Source organism: Podarcis liolepis (genome assembly GCF_965112155.1).
Source record: "Podarcis liolepis genome assembly, chromosome: Z".
In the NCBI taxonomy this organism is placed as follows: Eukaryota; Metazoa; Chordata; class Lepidosauria; order Squamata; family Lacertidae; genus Podarcis; species Podarcis liolepis.
The window spans coordinates 27,684,607-27,702,237 of NC_139570.1; the positions used below are offsets into that span (position 1 = coordinate 27,684,607).

General features: G+C 43.6%; 1 protein-coding gene and 1 long non-coding RNA gene across 6 annotated transcripts in view; one reads left to right on the plus strand and one right to left on the minus strand.

Moving 5' to 3' along the window:
• The window catches only part of LOC310698370, a 758,866-nt gene that overhangs the window by 610,603 nt on the left and 130,632 nt on the right, over positions 1-17,631 (minus strand). The window lies entirely within an intron of this gene.
• The window catches only part of ARHGEF9 (Cdc42 guanine nucleotide exchange factor 9), a 286,345-nt gene that overhangs the window by 138,010 nt on the left and 130,704 nt on the right, over positions 1-17,631 (plus strand). Inside the window, exon 1 of one of the 5 annotated variants that reach the window (XM_083484966.1) lies at positions 94-452. The exons of 3 other annotated variants lie outside the window; for them this stretch is intronic. In XM_083484966.1, the coding sequence (XP_083341092.1) occupies positions 423-452 (30 nt within the window). In that variant the 5' untranslated portion in view covers positions 94-422. Of the gene's footprint in view, positions 1-93; positions 453-17,631 lie in introns of those variants that run through there. One more of the 5 variants, XM_083484965.1, reaches the window with a different exon arrangement.

Genomic DNA, 17,631 nt, shown 5'->3' on the forward strand with positions numbered 1-17,631 from the left:
GCGCCCACGGTGAGGGGGGACGGGACGTCAACACTGTTCCCTCTTCCTCCCTCCCTCCTTCCCTTGAGCATACCCAGTTTCCCAAGCACAGGTAGTGGTTGGGGGAAAGAACCCAAAGAAAGAGTTGGAAAAGGAGGGGAGGAGAGAGAGAGGAGAGAGGGGAATCCTGCTCCTTCCTCAAATGAAGCCATAACTTCCCAGGTAGCAAAGAGGCGGCTGATCTCTGCTCCTTCCTGAGTTGCTGGGCTGGAAAAGACTGGGCAAGAGGCGAGGAGGAGGGAGTCTTTCTTTCTTTCTTTCTTTCTTTCTTTCTTTCTTTCTTTCTTTCTTTCTTTCTTTCTTTCTTTCTTTCCAGACATCGTCAGGCAGGCTTCTCCCCTCCTCCCCCTTTAATAACCAAGAGGACGACATCCAAAGAGAAGATGCAGTGGCTCAGGAATGGACCTGCCATGGTGAGTTCAGGTAGCTCTCTGCCTCCCACCCCTACCGCCCCCACCCTGCTCTTTCTGCCTGCAGTAGTTGGGTGTCCTCGTTTTCATCCCCCTCGCTTAGGAGTCTCTCTTTGCTTTGGGGATAGCTTCGATAGGTCCGTGGCCATTTTATGGATCCTCTCCTCCAAGACAACGAAGCGGAGGTGGAGGAGGAAGGGGGGGGGCACTAACGGAATTTGGTTTTTTGCAAGGAGGTGGAGGGGAGGAAGGTTGGGTTTCAGGAAGGATGCTTGTGTGTGGAGAGGGGATCCCCTTTCCCGGGTGCAGAGAGTTGCCGTGAGGTCTCTGCCCAAGGGAAAGAAGGCGGGGGGATGGACTTTTTGTGAGCGGCGGCGGCGGGGGGCATTATTGTTAAAAGGATTGTGCGCAAGTGAAAGCTTTGCGATCTGTAGCAGGTTAATGGAGATGTTCTTTTGGAATAGGAGCGTTTCTTAAGGTTTGTCTTCCAGCTTTGTGCTGGCAGAGGAATGTATTGAGGGGTTATAGAACGACAAGGCAGCTTAAAAATAGAAGCTGCCGCCGCTTCTTCTTTGTTTCCATTCCGGTGCAATTTGGTGGCGAATGACTTGGGCAAAGGGAGGAGGGGATCTTTCACTCACCCAGCTGTGAGGTCCTTCAGATTCTTAGAATGCACAGCTCCACAACGCGAGGATTTGCAAAGCAATCCTGTGCTCCCTTCTTTGAAAGGAGCAACCCTGAGCCCTATAATTAAGCATTTGCTGAGGGATGTACGTACCACATAATGCCAGGCATCCTTATTCGGAAGTAAGTCCCCTTATGCTTTACTCCTGGGTTAAGTGACTGCATAGGATTTCGGCATTTTGGTGCCATCCTATGCACATCTACTCAGAAGTAAGTCCCATTGAGTTCACCCCCAGATAAGTATTATAGGGCTCCACAAGCTTTTGTCCTTTCTTTTTATCCCCACAAAATGACCTGAGACTGAGGTGGGCATCATTTAGTGTTCAAATGAACTGTGCTTTGCCTCCCTTGAAATCAGAATGCATATGTGAACCCAAGGAAGCATTTGCTTCAACAACAACAATATCCCTCCTGCTTCTGTGTGCATGTTTGCAGCCTTCCAGTTCTCAAAAGTGGCCCGACACAAGCGACATGCAAAGACTGGGCTGGATCCTTTTGTCTGCCATGTGCCTCAGTCAGCTCTTGTGGATTGTGGTCCCACCACACCTCTCTTTTCCCACAACCTTGATATATTGATATTGTTCTGTTGGGGTGACAGTGAGGCAGGAAGGTTTCCACTACCTGGTTCAGATACCCTGAAGTTTTATGGCAATAGATATCCTTCTTCGGAGCATCCAAAACTATGCTATATAGATCATTCTATGTGATCATCTGGCACATGATTTCCCAATCTTGGGTCTCCAGCTGTTTGGTGACTACAGTTTGCATCATCCCTGACCACTGGTCCTATTAGGCAGGGGTGATGGGAGTTGCAGTCCAAGTCCGATTAAAAGACCCAAGTTTGGGAAACCCTGATCTAGCACAATTACTGTCTACTCTGACCAACCTGCAGTGGTTCTCCAGGGCTTTGGGCAGGGTCTTCCCCATTACCTACTACCTGATATGAAGGTTAGAATCATAGGATTATAGAATTGTACAGTTGGAAGGGGGCGTAAAGGTCATAAAGTCTAACCCTCTGCCACGCAGGAATGTTTTGCCCAATATGAGGCTCGAACCCATGACCCTGAGACCTTGATGCTCTACTGACTGAGCCGCAAACTAGATGCTGGGGTCTGAAACTGTGACCTTCTGCCTGTGAGCATGTTTATTTATTTTATTGCATTTATACCCCACCCTTTTCTCCAAGGAGCTCAAGGTGGCACAAGTTCTCCACCTCCTCATCTGACCCCACAACAACCCTGTGAGGTAGGTTAGGCTGAGAGGCCATGAGTGGTTCCCAAGGTCACCCAGTGAGCTTCATGGCTGAGTAGGGATTTGAAGCCTGGTCTCTCCCAGGTCTTAGTCCAACACTCTAACCTCAATTCCACCACTGCCTCCCTTGTGCACAAACACTAGGCTATACTTTGCTTCAGCTGTGCCCCCTTCCTTTGAGGCCACCCATCTCCTTGAATAGCTTGATGCAAATAGCGCTAGATAAATCTGCAATCTGAATCATGATCCTTCAGATGCATCTGGTGGCGGTGAGTGAGGGTTGCTTAACTTCCACAGTGTTCATCTCCTGCGCCCACTCTTATCCTCCCACACAATCTACCTCCTGCTTCCCCTGCCCCCCTCCCCAACGCACAGAATGTAATATTCAAGCAAAGTCCCTTGCTTGTTCCCACGCTGTGCCAGAGCTACTCAAGCTGTGCCATGCTGATTTGCCTAGTAACATTTTCGGAAGAAAAATAGTTATGGGGGAATAAAGCTATTTTGTCTTCCCTGTGGTGTGGGGAGAGGTGAGGGCAGTTGTAATTGGAAATAATGAGAGACATTCCCTACTGTTTGATGTTTTCAAAAGAGGCCTTGAAGGTATAACTGATAATTCTCTTTTCCTATATCTAAAAATAGGCTGACAGCTTAAACACCCTGATTTGTGTAAGTGTATATCTGATTCTCAAACATGTTCTGTTTGGCCAGTGCATCCTACTAATCTTTAGAAAATAGAGGAAATTTCCCTTCCTTCCTTCTTTCCTTTCGTCTAGTGGTTTTGCCTTAGTGGAAGCAGTTCCCCTTGCACAAAACAGGGAACAAGATTTTTGCCTTCCCCCCTTGCCTGCAGCACCCAGCACCCCAGAAATCCTGCTCTTGAAACACTTTTTGGAATAGCATGGGACACTGAGGTCCAGCTCTGAGGGCCTTCTGGCGGTTCCCTCACTGCGAGAAGCAAAGCTAGAGGGAACCAGGCAGAGGGCCTTCGCGGCAGTGGCCCCCACCCTGTGGAACGCCCTCCCATCAGATGTCAAAGAGATAAACAACTACCTGACATTTAGAAGACATCTGAAGGCAGCCCTGTTCAGGGAAGTTTTTAATGTGTGACATTTTAATGTAATTTTAATCTTTATTGGAAGCTGCCCAGAGTGGCTGGGGAAACCCAGCCAGATGGTCGGGATACAATTATTATTATTATTATTATTATTATTATTATTATTATTATTATGTGAAAGGGTGCAGTTGCTGAGCGGTTTTGGTGCCAGAGTGGAAGCACAAACACTAGGCTATGCTTTCCACTTGTATAAAGCCACTGTTGGATACAACTCCTTTCTTATATGTGCCCATTGCAAAGGCAGCAAGCAAATCAGTTTTGTAAATTGGTTAAGTTGGGGGCGAAGAATCTGTGATATGTTGTTCGACTCCAACTCTCAACGGCCTCAGCCAGTATGCCCAATGGTCAGGGAGAGGGCTGGCCCAAAACATTTTGGTACCTGAGGCAAACCACAGAACGGCACCTCCTCTCCCACCAGTGAAGAAGAAGGTGTGAATGAAGATTTACACTGGGAACAAGGGGGGGGAGATCTAAATTAGGAACAAGGAGGGAATAAAGATCTATGTTGGGAACAAGGGGGGGGGAGTAAAATAAACCTTACCCAATGGTTGAAGTGGGAATTAAACGCCATTGCAAGGGGGAGGGGCACTCTGAATCACCCTGGGCAGGTGCAGACCCCAGGAGACCCCAGAGGGCAGCCCCTGGGATGGGAGGAGACCAGTAGCACCTCCTATTCGCCAAGAGGCCACTGTAGAGGCAGCTTTGGGAGGGCTGCTGAGCATAGGAGTCAATTCCTAGGGGCTGAGGGAGCTTTGGCCTCCCCAATAAAATATTTGAAGGGGCTGCCCCCCCAAAAGTTGATGGGCATTGCTATTCAAATGGTGTGCATGTGCCCTATCATATGATTGATTAATAGGGGCAGGGCTCACCTGCCCCTACCAATTCAAGTTGGCACCCCTGTTGCTGAGGCAGCAGCAGATCTGGCCTCTGAGGAATGTGTTGCTGTCACCACAACAGCGGCACCGGGAGTGGGCGGTGCATTTCTTGGAAGCCTGGATCTGTTGTCCCGGTGGATCCTGATGCCTGAGGCAGCTTCTCCACATAATAATAATAATAATAATAATAATAATAATAATAATAATAATAATAAATTATACCCTGCCCATCTGGGCCAACCTTAGTCAGGGATGATGGTAGTTCAGGTCCAGCAGTGTCTGGAGGGTCACGGGCTCCCCATCCCTGAGCTAAGCAGATGGGGCAGCAATGCTACATACTCATACCTGGGATTCAGCCCTATTAAACTGATTGGGATTTTTTAAAATTTTTTTATATATAAGCATGTTTTATATTTTTTTTATATAAGCATGTTTAGGGTTCCATGGAAAAACACCTATTTCAGTTTTTAAAAAATACATGATCTATTATATTAAATTAAAATTGCCCCATTCCTGCTTAATCTAGAAATGAACCTAGAAACGAAGATGCTCCTCTTTGCTCTCCACTCCATTAATGTGCCCATCATAGAGAATGTTATTATTAAAAACCAAGAGAAGAATGCATCTATAAAATCTTATAAGCCAAAGCATTGCACAGCAAGGCCAACTTCACTTACTGGAGCAATGGCGGATGTGCCTGTTCAATATGTTATGCCTTTATTGTGGCATCAAGTTAGCACATTATTGTTTTGTTGCAGAGAAGGTGCTGTTTTGATGTAAACACTGTGATGTAGCTGATGTGCAAATTGGAGTAGCACCTGGGAGGCCAGGGTTCAACCCTCCTCTTAGCTATCAAGCTCCCTGCATGACCACAGGCTAGTCACTGTCTCTCAGCCTAATCAGCTACACAGTGTTATGAGAATAAAAGTTCCTTGAGCGTGAGCTTGGTGGAGGAAGGGTGGGATATCATCATCATCAACAACAACAACTTCTGCACACATAGAGAGTGTTGTTAGAAATTCCATGTGTTACACACAATGGCAGTATGCCTTGGGTGGAAGATATTGAAGAGTTGAATTTCTTGTTACATTTTCACCACAGTCTTGCATGTCTGATGGGGGAATACACTTTTGAATGCATCAGGGCAGACATCGTCTCAGAAGAGGAGGAAGAATTACCCATCTCAGGGGGTGCCTCTAAGTTTGTATGAAAAATTTAATGGAGGGAGCATTTTGAATAAAAACATTTTTAATTACTTAATAACCATGCTCAGTCAGCCAGTTGCAGCTTGTGACTTTTGCAACTGGCAGAGTGGAAGGCAGAGAAGCTGACAGGAAGTGGAGCCAGAGCCAATGGAAGGTGCATGCAACCAATTCTGGTTTGTTCTTCATCCTAGCCCCTGCTGAGTTCTGCAAGAGCAGTACTGAGACTAAGAAGAGAAAGTTAACAAAAGAATGTAAGAAGAGCCCTGCTGGATCAGGCCAATGGCCCACCAAGTCCAACATCCTGTTCTCACAGTGGCCACCCAGATGCCCGTGGGAAAATTGCAAGCAGGTCCTGAGCAAAAGAGCCCTCTTCCTGCTGTGGTTTCCAGCAACTGGTATTCAGTAGCATTACTGCTTCTTACAATGGATCCAGTAGTAGATAGGTAGCCGTGTTGGTCTGCCATAGTCAAAATAAAAAATTCCTTCCAGTAGCACCTTAAAGACCAACTAAGTTAGTTCTTGGTATGAGCTTTCGTGTGCATGCACACTTCTTCAGATACACTGAAATAGAAGTTGCCAGACCCTTCTATATAGTGAGAAGGTGGGGAGGGGTGTTACTCAGAAGGATGGTGGGAATGGGAGATAGGCAGATAGCTGGGAGAGCCTGTTGACGACTCTTAACGACTGTAATAGGTCTTACAGGAAAAGGCAAGGGGTGGGAAGGTGAGAAATGGTTTAGTTATGTATAGTGAGATAAGAATCCAATGTCTTTGTTAAGCCCAGGTCTTTTCATGGTTTTAAGTTTGGTAATGAGTTGTAATTCAGCAGCTTCTCTTTCCAGTCTATTTCTGAAATTCCTTTGTAGTAAAACAGCTACTTTGAGATCTTGTATAGAATGTCCTGGGAGATTGAAGTGTTCTCCTACTGGTTTCTCTGTTCTGTGATTCTTGATGTCAGATTTATGTCCGTTTATTCTTTGGCGTAAGGTTTGGCCTGTTTGTCCAATATAGAGAGCTGAAGGACACTGTTGGCATTTGATGGCATACACAATGTTAGACGATGAGCAATTAAATAGTCCCGAGATGGTATGTGTGATGTTGTTGGGGCCAGTAATGGTGTTGTCCGGGTGTATGTGGCAGCAAGGTTGGCATCTGGGTTTATTGCAGGCTCTGGTGCCAGTGTCTGTGTTAAGTCTGGTTGTAGTATTATTGTGGGTTAGGAGTTGTTTAAGATTGGGTGGCTGTCTGTAGGCAATGAAAGGTCTTCCTCCCAGAGCTTGAGAAAGAGAACTGTCATTGTCCAGGAGAGGTTGTAGATCTCTGATGATGCGTTGTACTGTTTTAACTTGGGAGCTGTATGTGATGACTAGAGGTGTTCTGTTATTTTCTTTTTTGGGTCTGTCTTGCAGCAAGTTCTCTCTGGGTATCAGTCTGGCTCTGTTGATCTGTTGTCTAACTTCATCTGCTGGGTATTTTAGTTCTGAGAAGGTTTGCTGTAGATCCCTTAGGTGAGAGTCTCTGCCTGTAGAATTGGAACAGATGCGGCTGTAACGTAGTGCCTGGCTATATACAATGGACTGTTTGGTATGTTTGGGATGGTAGCTAGAGGCATGTAGATATGTTTGTCGGTCAGTTGGTTTGCGGTATAAGGTGGTGTCTATGCGCCCATCCTGTATTTTTATAGTAGTGTCCAAAAAATGTATTTCTTGCATAGATTGATTCATTGTAAGGTTGATTGTGGGGTGAAAATCATTAAATTTCTGGTTACAGTCGTTAAGAGTCGTCAACAGGCTCTCCCAGCTATCTGCCTATCTCCCATTCCCACCATCCTTCTGAGTAACACCCCTCCCCACCTTCTCACTATATAGAAGGGTCTGGCAACTTCTATTTCAGTGTATCTGAAGAAGTGTGCATGCACACGAAAGCTCATACCAAGAACTAACTTAGTTGGTCTTTAAGGTGCTACTGGAAGGAATTTTTTATTCTTACAATGGAGACACAGCATAGCCGTAATGGCTAGTAACCATTGAGAGCTTTGATGGTGATCAAGTGATGTGGCTGAGGTGCAAAACGAGTGTGGTATAATAGTTACCGTATTTTTCGCTCTATAACACGCACCCGACCATAACACGCACGTAGTTTTTAGAGGAGGAAAATCCGTAGGCATGCCACCCGTAGGCATTCCCTCCATAACACGCACAGACATTTCCCCTTACTTTTTAGGAGGAAAAAAGTGAGTGTTATGGTGCAAAAAATACGGTACTTCCATAGGCAGATGCACCACACCCTTGGTATAAGTAAGAAGGCAGGAAGGTGGGGCTGTCTGAGAGTAGACTGGGATTGGTGGGGCAGTGCCTCATTCACCCTAATGGATCAGCCTCCACTGCAAACCAACTAAATATCATGGTTGGTTGTAATTCAGCTCAGGAGCAGAATGCTCAGAGAAAATCTTAAGTATCTCCAGCTGAGAGGATCTCATGTAGGAGGTGATGGAATGAGTCTCCCTGAAAAAATAGTCCTACAGATATTGTTGCTTCTCCAGCTCTGGTCAATCCCAGCTAGCATGGGTCAGGAATGATGAGCTCCAACAACATCTGGAAGGTACCTGTGAAGGAGACAATGCTGAGGTAGATGAACCCATTGTGTGGATCAGTTCAAGATTGCTTCTTCAGTGCAATAAAGAATGAATAAATTCAGTGATTTATTGATGGTATTTGAAGAGAAGGTGCATTACCAAAAAGTGGTAGCAGAGGAAGGAGATCTAGATGACTTAAATAAGTTGCGCTGAAGGAATTAGGGAAGTATAGACACAGATAAGATTAGCAGACAACCTGATCTTGGTAATCATTCATTCCCAACCTATATCTTCCCTGTCTATAAATTGATTTCAGATGGTGGCATACCATTGTTAATTTCTAAGCTATATTCCTTAAACAAGGGAGACTTCTAAAAATAATCCTCATCCAAATTTCTACCTGGATTCTGGAGTTCTGAATTACCTGGTCTCTTTACCCCTCAAAGTGAAACTGATATCTGATACATTAGGAATTCTCCATTGTTTTTATCCATCCACAATAGCTTTTTCCAATCTGATGCTCTGCAAAGGTTGTGGATTACAACTCCCATCAGTTGGCTGTGGTGGCTAGGGTTGATGGGATTTGTAGTCCTAAACATCTGGAGGGCATCAGATTGGGAAAGACTGGTGGAGAGAAACAGTGAGAGGTATAAATAGATAGATATGGGTAATCTATGATTAACAAAACAGAGGGTTTTTTGTTTGCTTTTTAAAAAATGTATGTGGCAAAATGTTTTGGCTTCTGCTTTCATCAACTGTTCTGATGAAAATGATGCTGTTTTCAAAGTGGTACTTACAGAGCTTTGAAGATTGAATGCTCAGAAGGGCATCATTCACTGAAGCCAAGTGATGCTGCTACTACGCTCCAAGCTGAAGCCGTGCAATGTTATTGTGTCCAGTGTGTACACCTTTCCTAGCACTGTTGGATCTGTTGGCATCTCTGGAGGAATTATTTATAAGTCTGACAGGTTGTGGTTTTCAGAACCGAAATGTTTATGAACCGGTTGCTTCACTTTGGGGGTCAAAATTGCAGATTTGTGGTTTCTAAAAAGTGTGCATAGCTTGGTTGTAGTTTTACCTCCTTATTAGATATGACAACCCATTTTTTTGCAGGATCTATCCATACTGGTGCTTTTGAAGGTAGCTTCACACAGTTGATACAACATTTGGAACTACAAGGATGAGATTCAGGATTGTAGATTTGGAGGCTAGTAGAATGCTATAAGAAGAGGTCATTCAGAGTTTGCTAGCAAGGGGTAGATTTCCCTGACAAATGAAAAAACAGTGCTTAGAACAATTTATAAGTTACATCAACTCCATTTATCCAATTATCAAGTGTTCATTAAATAGCACCACTGATACACATCCATTTCCTTGATGTCCTCCTTGCCACTGAGAACAACAAAATAGCAGCAAACCCACTAACACCTATGCCGACCTATCCTGGAAATCCTGCCATCCAAAACATATAAAGAAAAACATTGCCTATAGCTTGGCTCTCAAAATGAAACACGTTTGCAACAGGAAAGATAAGTGTCACAGAAGAATCTTCCAGTATATTTCATTGCAACATCCTCAGGGTTTCCACCCTGTCTAGGGAAAACCTATTCCACCAAAATGAGGTGACAGCAAAGAAAGAACAGTGTATCCGTTTTGTAGTAGATTTTCACCCAGCAGTTCCTAACTATCACCTGACAACCAGAGAAAGCCATACATTGTAGCTTTATTCACGCACATGTGTGTTGGTGATATATAAAGCCGAAGCAGGGGGTGGGCGGTGGACACTGTGGCTAACTTTGTGTGCTCCGTTTCCAAAGTTAATTTTAGAAATGTTCCTGGTTCAATTGGGATTCAGGAGGTGGGAAATGCAGGCAGAGCAAAGCCACAAAACAATATGGGATCAGAATGTTAGAAATCCTTTCATCCCTTTTTTCAGGCTTGCTCAGCTTCTCTCCACTGTACTCAGTTGTTTAATGGTTGAGCACACTGATTTCCATCCATCTTTTTTTAAAAAAGCAGTTTAATCTACGGCTATTCATGCCAGCTTCCCATGAGGGTATTTTTGCATGCGTCATTGGTACTGGGTTGCTAAAATCTTTTGAGTATCTTCTTCAACCTCATAAAATAATTCAGTTGCCAGTAAGAAAATGAAAGATAAGCATCTGATCAGCAATGCAACAAAGTAATTGTCTAGTATTGATTTCTGGAACACCCGCCCAGAACAGCTACATGATGCTGCTCCTCTCTCCTCCCCCCACCCCCCCTTCCATCTCCTCCTCCTTTCCATCCATAACCTTTCTGTTATGTGAACACAAAAACATAAGAAGAGGCTGCTGGATCACACCATCCTTTTTTCATAGTTTGTTTGTTTGTTTCATAAAATTTATACAGTACAGTGGTACCTCGGGTTAGATACGCTTCAGGTTACATACGCTTCAGGTTACAGACTCCGCTAACCCAGAAATAGTGCTTCAGGTTAAGAACTTTGCTTCAGGATAAGAACAGAAATTGGGCTCTGGCGGCGTGGCGGCAGCAGGAGGCCCCATTAGCTAAAGTGGTGCTTCAGGTTAAGAACAGTTTCAGGTTAACGGACCTCCGGAACGAATTAAGTACTTAACCTGAGGTACCACTGTATTACCATTTGATTTTAGAGAAAAACCTCGAAGCAGTTTACAAAAAAACCCCAAAACAAACAAACCACAACCACCCCTGATAAAATTACCACTAAATTTTTTACAGCCATGATTTAAAACACACACAAAGTTAAAACCATAAAATAACAGACTAAAATGAATTTAAACTCATACAAACTTTCTAAATACCTGAGTAGGCTTGTCTAAATAAGAATGTCTTCAGCGGGCACCAAAAAGAATACAGTGATGGACACAAGTAGAACCTGAGTGCAACAACACTCTTCCTTTTTGTTACTTCCATCGTCTGGTCTTGAGAAACATTATTGCCTGTGACAGCAAAGGGAAAACATAGCAACCAGGGCTAGCCTTATACTCTATGAATTTGCCCAGTCCTCTTTTAAAGCCAACCAAGGAGATAACAGTGAATAAGCGGGCCAATGGCCCATCTAGTCTCTTATCCTGTTCTCACAGTGGCGACACAAATGTTTGTAGGAAATATGCAAACAGGACCTGAGCACAAGAGCACTCTCCCCATCTGTGACTCCCAGCAACTAGTATTTAGAAGCATCACTGCCTCTGACCGTGGAGGCAGAGCATCATCACTGGCTTCATCCCTTAGACTTCATCTGCAACTGATGACCCTCAGGGTCCCTTCCAACTATACCATTTTATGATTCCTAAGTTCCTTTCATAAGATGAGCAGCCTTTAATGTAACCTTAAGAACTGCCACCTGATGGAGGCATCACTGCCAGCCTATCCATTACCGTTTCATATATTTAAATTGGACACACTTACCACATTCCTATTCTTACATCAAGGCTCACTACCCAAGTTCCTCCCCCTCCTACCAACTGTTAGCAAACCTCTACTCCACCTGTTTGCGTTTTGATAGATAGCAGTGGAGCTGTATGGAGACAGGAGATTCTTCTGCTGAGTCTCCAAGTAGGTGGGGGAACACAGCACCCTTCACAAACACATTCTGAGCAAGGCATTCCCATAATGATTCAGGCCCCAGATACCTGAAAGACCCCTTCCTTGCCTGCAGACCCTCCTGGGTGCTAAGATCTGCTGAGGGCCCTCTTTATGGTTCCACTGCCCTCAGAAGCTTAGACTGAAGATGATCCATAAGACAGCATTCTCTGTGGCAGCCCCAAAATTGTGGAACTCCCTAAGAGAGGTGCATCTGGCATCTTCATTATGTGAATGCTGGAGACACACCTCTTCTTCCTGGCTTTTGGTCATATATTAGGGCAAACTTAACAACTTAAGGGCAAACTTAACAACAAGAACAACAAAAGAACAGGCAACAATTTGTCCAGGTTCCAGAAAACAGGGGCATTTGGTGACAATAAGTCCTTGGACTACGAGTATTGTTTGCAGAAGGCCAGATCTGCCCAGTTGATACCAGTCTTAGCTGGAGACCAGTGTGGGAGGAGTCCCAATGCATAAGTAGTTGGTAAGCCTGAGCACATTTTGGAGGCTTAGTAGAAGCTTCTTTGTGTTGCTATTTGGCAGCTGGGAGCACTGTCTGCAGCCAAGTGTGTTCCTTTAGCTCAGGGGTAGAGAACTGCATCCAGCTGGTGGGCCAGATCCTTAATTCCTCTCTCCCTCTCCCACTGACCAACTTTTAAAAAGATGCATAAATTAGTTTTACTGAGATGTTATTAACAGAACAAACTGCATTATGGTAATGCATACTTCTGGCAGAGTACTTTGAAAAACCAAAGTATAAATCAGTGGAAGAAATAAGGAGAAGTCAAGAAGAAGCCAAAGTGGCCTAAAAATATGAAAATAAATTATCTGCCAGAATTCAGTCTGCTAATGTAAGACCTCAGTAATGTAATTTGCCTTGATGAGGTTGTAGTAAATGCTCACATTGTTAACATAGGCTATAAAGGGCCACCATATTGTATCAAGCTTACCTTTTTTAGCTGTCCCTCATACTACACTATTTTGGTAAGCTGGTCTTTCAGACAAAACCATATACCATATTTTATCCAAACTCCCACAGGCCAACTTTCGGCTTTGATTGGAGAAAGCCCCTGTGATGTCCATTTGCACATGTGGTTTGGCTTCAACCCACGTCTGCAAATGGCCAAAGTGAGGTTTGCTGACAGCACCAGTCAGCTGAGCCCCTTCAGTTGTACCCCCGGGCAAAGGACTGTAGCTTGGAGGTAGAGTATCTGCATGCAGACTGTCCCTGATTCAGTCCTCAATGGCATCTCCTACCTGAAACCCTGAAGAGCCACTGCCAGTCAACGTGGACTGTGCTAAGTTAGGTAGAGCAATGTGGTCTGATTTCGTATATACAAATTTCCAGTGTTCCAGTAGGCTACTCCTTAGTACAGCCAATCCAAGAGGTACTCATTGTCAGTGCTAATCTGCTATTTGGGACTGACAGGGCACCCCACTTGCCAATAAACCATCAATAGCTCCCTTTAAGCTCCCTATTACTCCTTTTTAGCCACACACATATGACATTGACGCTGGTCTGTGACCGTATTAATAAATTCATTCATTCATTCATTCATTCATTCATATGACATCAGGTGTGCCACAGATTTCTTGTGGCCTGGGGGAAATGTTCTTATGGGGCAAATAGCAGCCCATGCTTGGCCTAAGCCCTCAGGTATACATAAATTTGGAATTAAGGATCAGAGGGTTGTCTCCAACTAAGTCAACCTATTAAAATAATGGACCTCAGTAAGTCATGTCCATTATTCTCAATAGGACCAGCATTGGCACAACCCAGGATGCCAAAGATTTTTACTCCCCTAGTACATAAATTAAATTCATGGGGGACCCCAAAATCCCATTCCTGATTCCCTCTACCTTACTTGATTATGGCAGGTTCTTTTCTTTTTTAAATTTAGGAAATAAAATGTTGGCTGTTGCTAAACAAATGTGAATCAGAGACCTTACTGGAAATCTGCTAGAGATCTGCAAGTAACTCCATCTAACTTCTGCCCACCGCTGATATAGTATATATCAGATTAAAAAATAGCATACATTAGGAAGCTGTATTGTTCCAGACAAGACCGTTCACCTTTATGGCAACTGCTCTCCAGGATCTTTCGCATCTCTTGCTATCTGAACTTTTTTTGTCAAAGATGCCAGAAATGGATTATGGAATCTTCTGCATGCAGAGCTTATAGCTTATCACTGAACTCTGGGCCCTTATCTCTAGACAGACTGAAACCTATTCTAAACATTTAGAGACAGGAATGGGATAGTGCAAGAAATCACTTGAATATTATTGATTATTGAATCAACTTGAACCATTTTGCGCTGGAATATACTTGAAATTGCATAGATTCGTGGTGGGGGCCCTGAAGTGAAGTATTGAGATAATTATTAAGTAACAAGTTTACCATTTAAAGGAGATTCAGACCATTAATTTTCAACAGGGAATGTTTAACATTAACATATAACAGCCACAGAGGAGCTTTACGTGTCTTTAATGCCCCTTCTTACCCTCTTAAGTTGGTAAGGAAGCCTATTTTGCCATTAAGCAGCATACAGATTAATTAATTAATATAAATAAAATTTAAAAATGCAAGAATATCATACCAAATGATCTGCCTATGATAGTAGTACCAATTAAGAGGGAACAATAACCACTGTATTAACATGGAGTCAGCAAGATCTAACAAACCGTGTGAGCCTTGTACTTCCATGTCATGGGTTCAAATTTCAACACAGCCTTGAAGTTTTGAGCCAATCAGTGTCCCTTAGTTAAGTTCTTTGTTTGTGAGACAGCCGGCAACTTGTAGCACAGACACAGAACGTGAATCTTTAAGACTTGGTCTATACATGCAGTAGAATGAGGAACCTAGGTAGAATCCTAAGGTGGTTAAGAGTGGCTGTTCCACTTCTGGGTTCAGGCAGGAGACGATGCTTTTGAATGCTCCTTGGTGCAACAACCTCCCTGTAAGTGGAAGGTTGTCACACCAAGGACAAATGTCTAAGCCTACGTTGTTCTTGGTGTGCTATTCATTTTTAATACAAGGGAGAATTCAAGAATGGAAGTGGTATTGTCTCATTCCTTCACCATAAGACTACCACCTCCTTCTGCTGCATGTATAAACCAGGCTATAATCTTTCCCCACACCTTTTGGATGGAAGATATGGCCATAATGTTTGGTTTCTTCAGTTTGTTGCCCTAGGACAAATTGGCTCTTCATATGTTGCTAATCTACAACTCCCATCAGCCATAGCTAAGCAAGGCCAATAGCCAGGATTAATGGGAGTTATAGCTCAACATCTGGAGGACCAAAGGTACCCCACACCTGCCCTAGGACAACATACCTCTACATTATGGTGCAGTGGTTGAGGTATCACACTAGAAGATAAGAGTTCAAATCCTCACTCAGCCATGAAAGTTACTGGGGGACCTTTGGCCAGATTCTGCCTCTCAGCCTAAGCTACCTCACAGGAAGGGTTGTTGTAGGGATTAAATAGGGGAAGGACTTTGAGCTCCTTGGAGAAAATGGTGGGATATAAATACCGGTACAATAAATAAACAAACCTGGTGCCCTCTGGGTGCATTGGACTACAATTCCTAGTATGATGGGAAGGCTGCCCAAGGGATGCAAGTTATTATTTTTTCACGCCTCCAGAAAGTGTTTGACATTCCATTGCGTCTTCCAATTGACCTCTAAAAGTAACTGGAGGGGTGGGTTTAATTCAGCTGACCAAAATGAGAAACAAATAGACGATGTGCTAAGGGGTGTTTGTCTGAAAAGTTTGTATGAGACATACAGGGACTTTGTGGTTCACAAGTTTTTAATGAAGGCCGCAGCATTATTTTCCTATCCTTGATCATGAAGAGTCAACTGAAGTAGGTGCCTCTTGAACAAGGATGTTCTTGACCCCTCATTGTGACAAGAGGGTGGATTTGTGCAGTGAACAGCTTCGTTAAACCATTTCCTCCTACAAGGCCAGCTGATTGAAAATTTCCCTCTTTCTTGCCACTCCTTCTGCGAGGTTTTTAGTTCTGTTTTTTATTTTAAAATCTAACTAACTATATAGTTTCCAGTGCGCCATTTTTCTTTTGGCTCTTGATTACCATCTTGAGGCAGAAAATCATCATAATCATTTAGATATGAGGAGAGGAGGGTTGCAGCAGCTAGATCATTCCTAGAGTTATAATTGTTGAGATAAAATATAAATTAAAAAAGCAATTAATATACATTTCACGGAGTGCTAATTTTTGGATGCATACATTTTAAATAAAATGCTAATTGGGGTGCAGAACAGGATAAGGTAGAGACATTCAACTACAAATCTTTAGGAGGACTACCAGTTCAAACGTTTCATTGCCCACTTGTGGAAGGAGAGGTAGCCTCAAGTCAGGGTGGTCAACCAGGTGATGAGGAGTCAATGGGCAGACTGGATGGGTGCAGCCCAAGATCACATAACAGCCCAAGAATATCCAGGACTTGCAGACTTGTTGGCTCACTGTATAGGACAATAGGGCACAGATTCTGATGGTGTCCAGTTGCCTCCAAATAACAGAGCAGGAGATGCAATTTTTGAATGATTAATTGCTGTTGTCATTGTTATTTAATTTCTATCCTGTAATTCATTGCTGAGTGATCCTATTGCAGGTTACATATTGAAAACAAACACACAAACATCACCATTCAATAAACTTATCAATGTAAGACCTTCCTTGGGGAAGAGTCCGTAGCTCAGTGGCACAGCATCTATTCTCCATGCAGTTTCAAAGCTCCCAGGGCTGGGAAAGACCCTGTCTGAAATCCCCAAGAAGCCACTGTCAGCCAGTAAGCGATACTGAGCTAGGTGGACCAATGGTCTGATTCTTTATAAGACAGTTTCCTATGATTCAACTGGCCACTAGCAGCTAATGGTACTAGAAAACATATCCAAGTTTAACTTTCTTGAAATAGCAGGTGTAAGGATGCCCAGTTTTATTTGGAGCCACATTACAAAAGGAGTTTTAAGCCATGGTCCTTTGCAAAAATCCCCACCCCTTAAACAGGTGGTATTAACCCTGGAAGAACAGCCCCCCTTGGTGCCTCTTGAAGATAATGGCAACTGTGGGGGCAACTTTCGTTGTAACCATGGATTTTTATCTTAAAGACAAACCAGTAGACTGAATTCCCACTTACCCTTTTGCTTGTCTTTCTTTTTCCTTCCTTCCTTCCTTCCTTCCTTCCTTCCTTCCTTCCTTCCTTCCTTTTTCCAAGGGGGAGGGTAGTTCTAGTGTTTGGTCTTAGGCTGCACCACTGTGTTGCACAATGTTTCCCACCATAGCCTTTACCAATGCACACTGCTGATCTGTGCTCCATGGAGGAAGTGTGGGAACAATTATTGTTAAATAAATATTGCACACCATTCATCACAAAAGTTAATAATGGACTATCCATGTTCAGAGGCAGTATACTTTACAGGACACAGGGTTGAGGCAAAAACCAGCCAAGGCTGTTGTCTATAAGCCCTGCTTGAAGTCTTCCCAGAAGCATTTGACCGCCCTTGGGCCATTGAATTCCAGGAATATTATTGTTGAATCATTTCAGAAGTTTCATAATTCATAAATGGAAATAAATAAATAAATAAATAAATAAATAAATAAATAAATAAATAAATGCCTTTTCAAAAGCTAGTGCGTGAGAAGTTGGGGGGCAGAGGCTGGAGTCATTTGATAGAGCAGGAGTCTCAATATGCTCTTTCAGAGTTGCTTCATCTCTTTTTTTCAAGAGCTTCCTGAAGGTACTTCTTCCTTCGACAGCCTTCTTGGATCCTTCTAATCCTCCCCTCCCCACCACACACACCTTCACCCCTTTTCATTCCATTTTCTCCTGCTATTCTGGATCAGGATG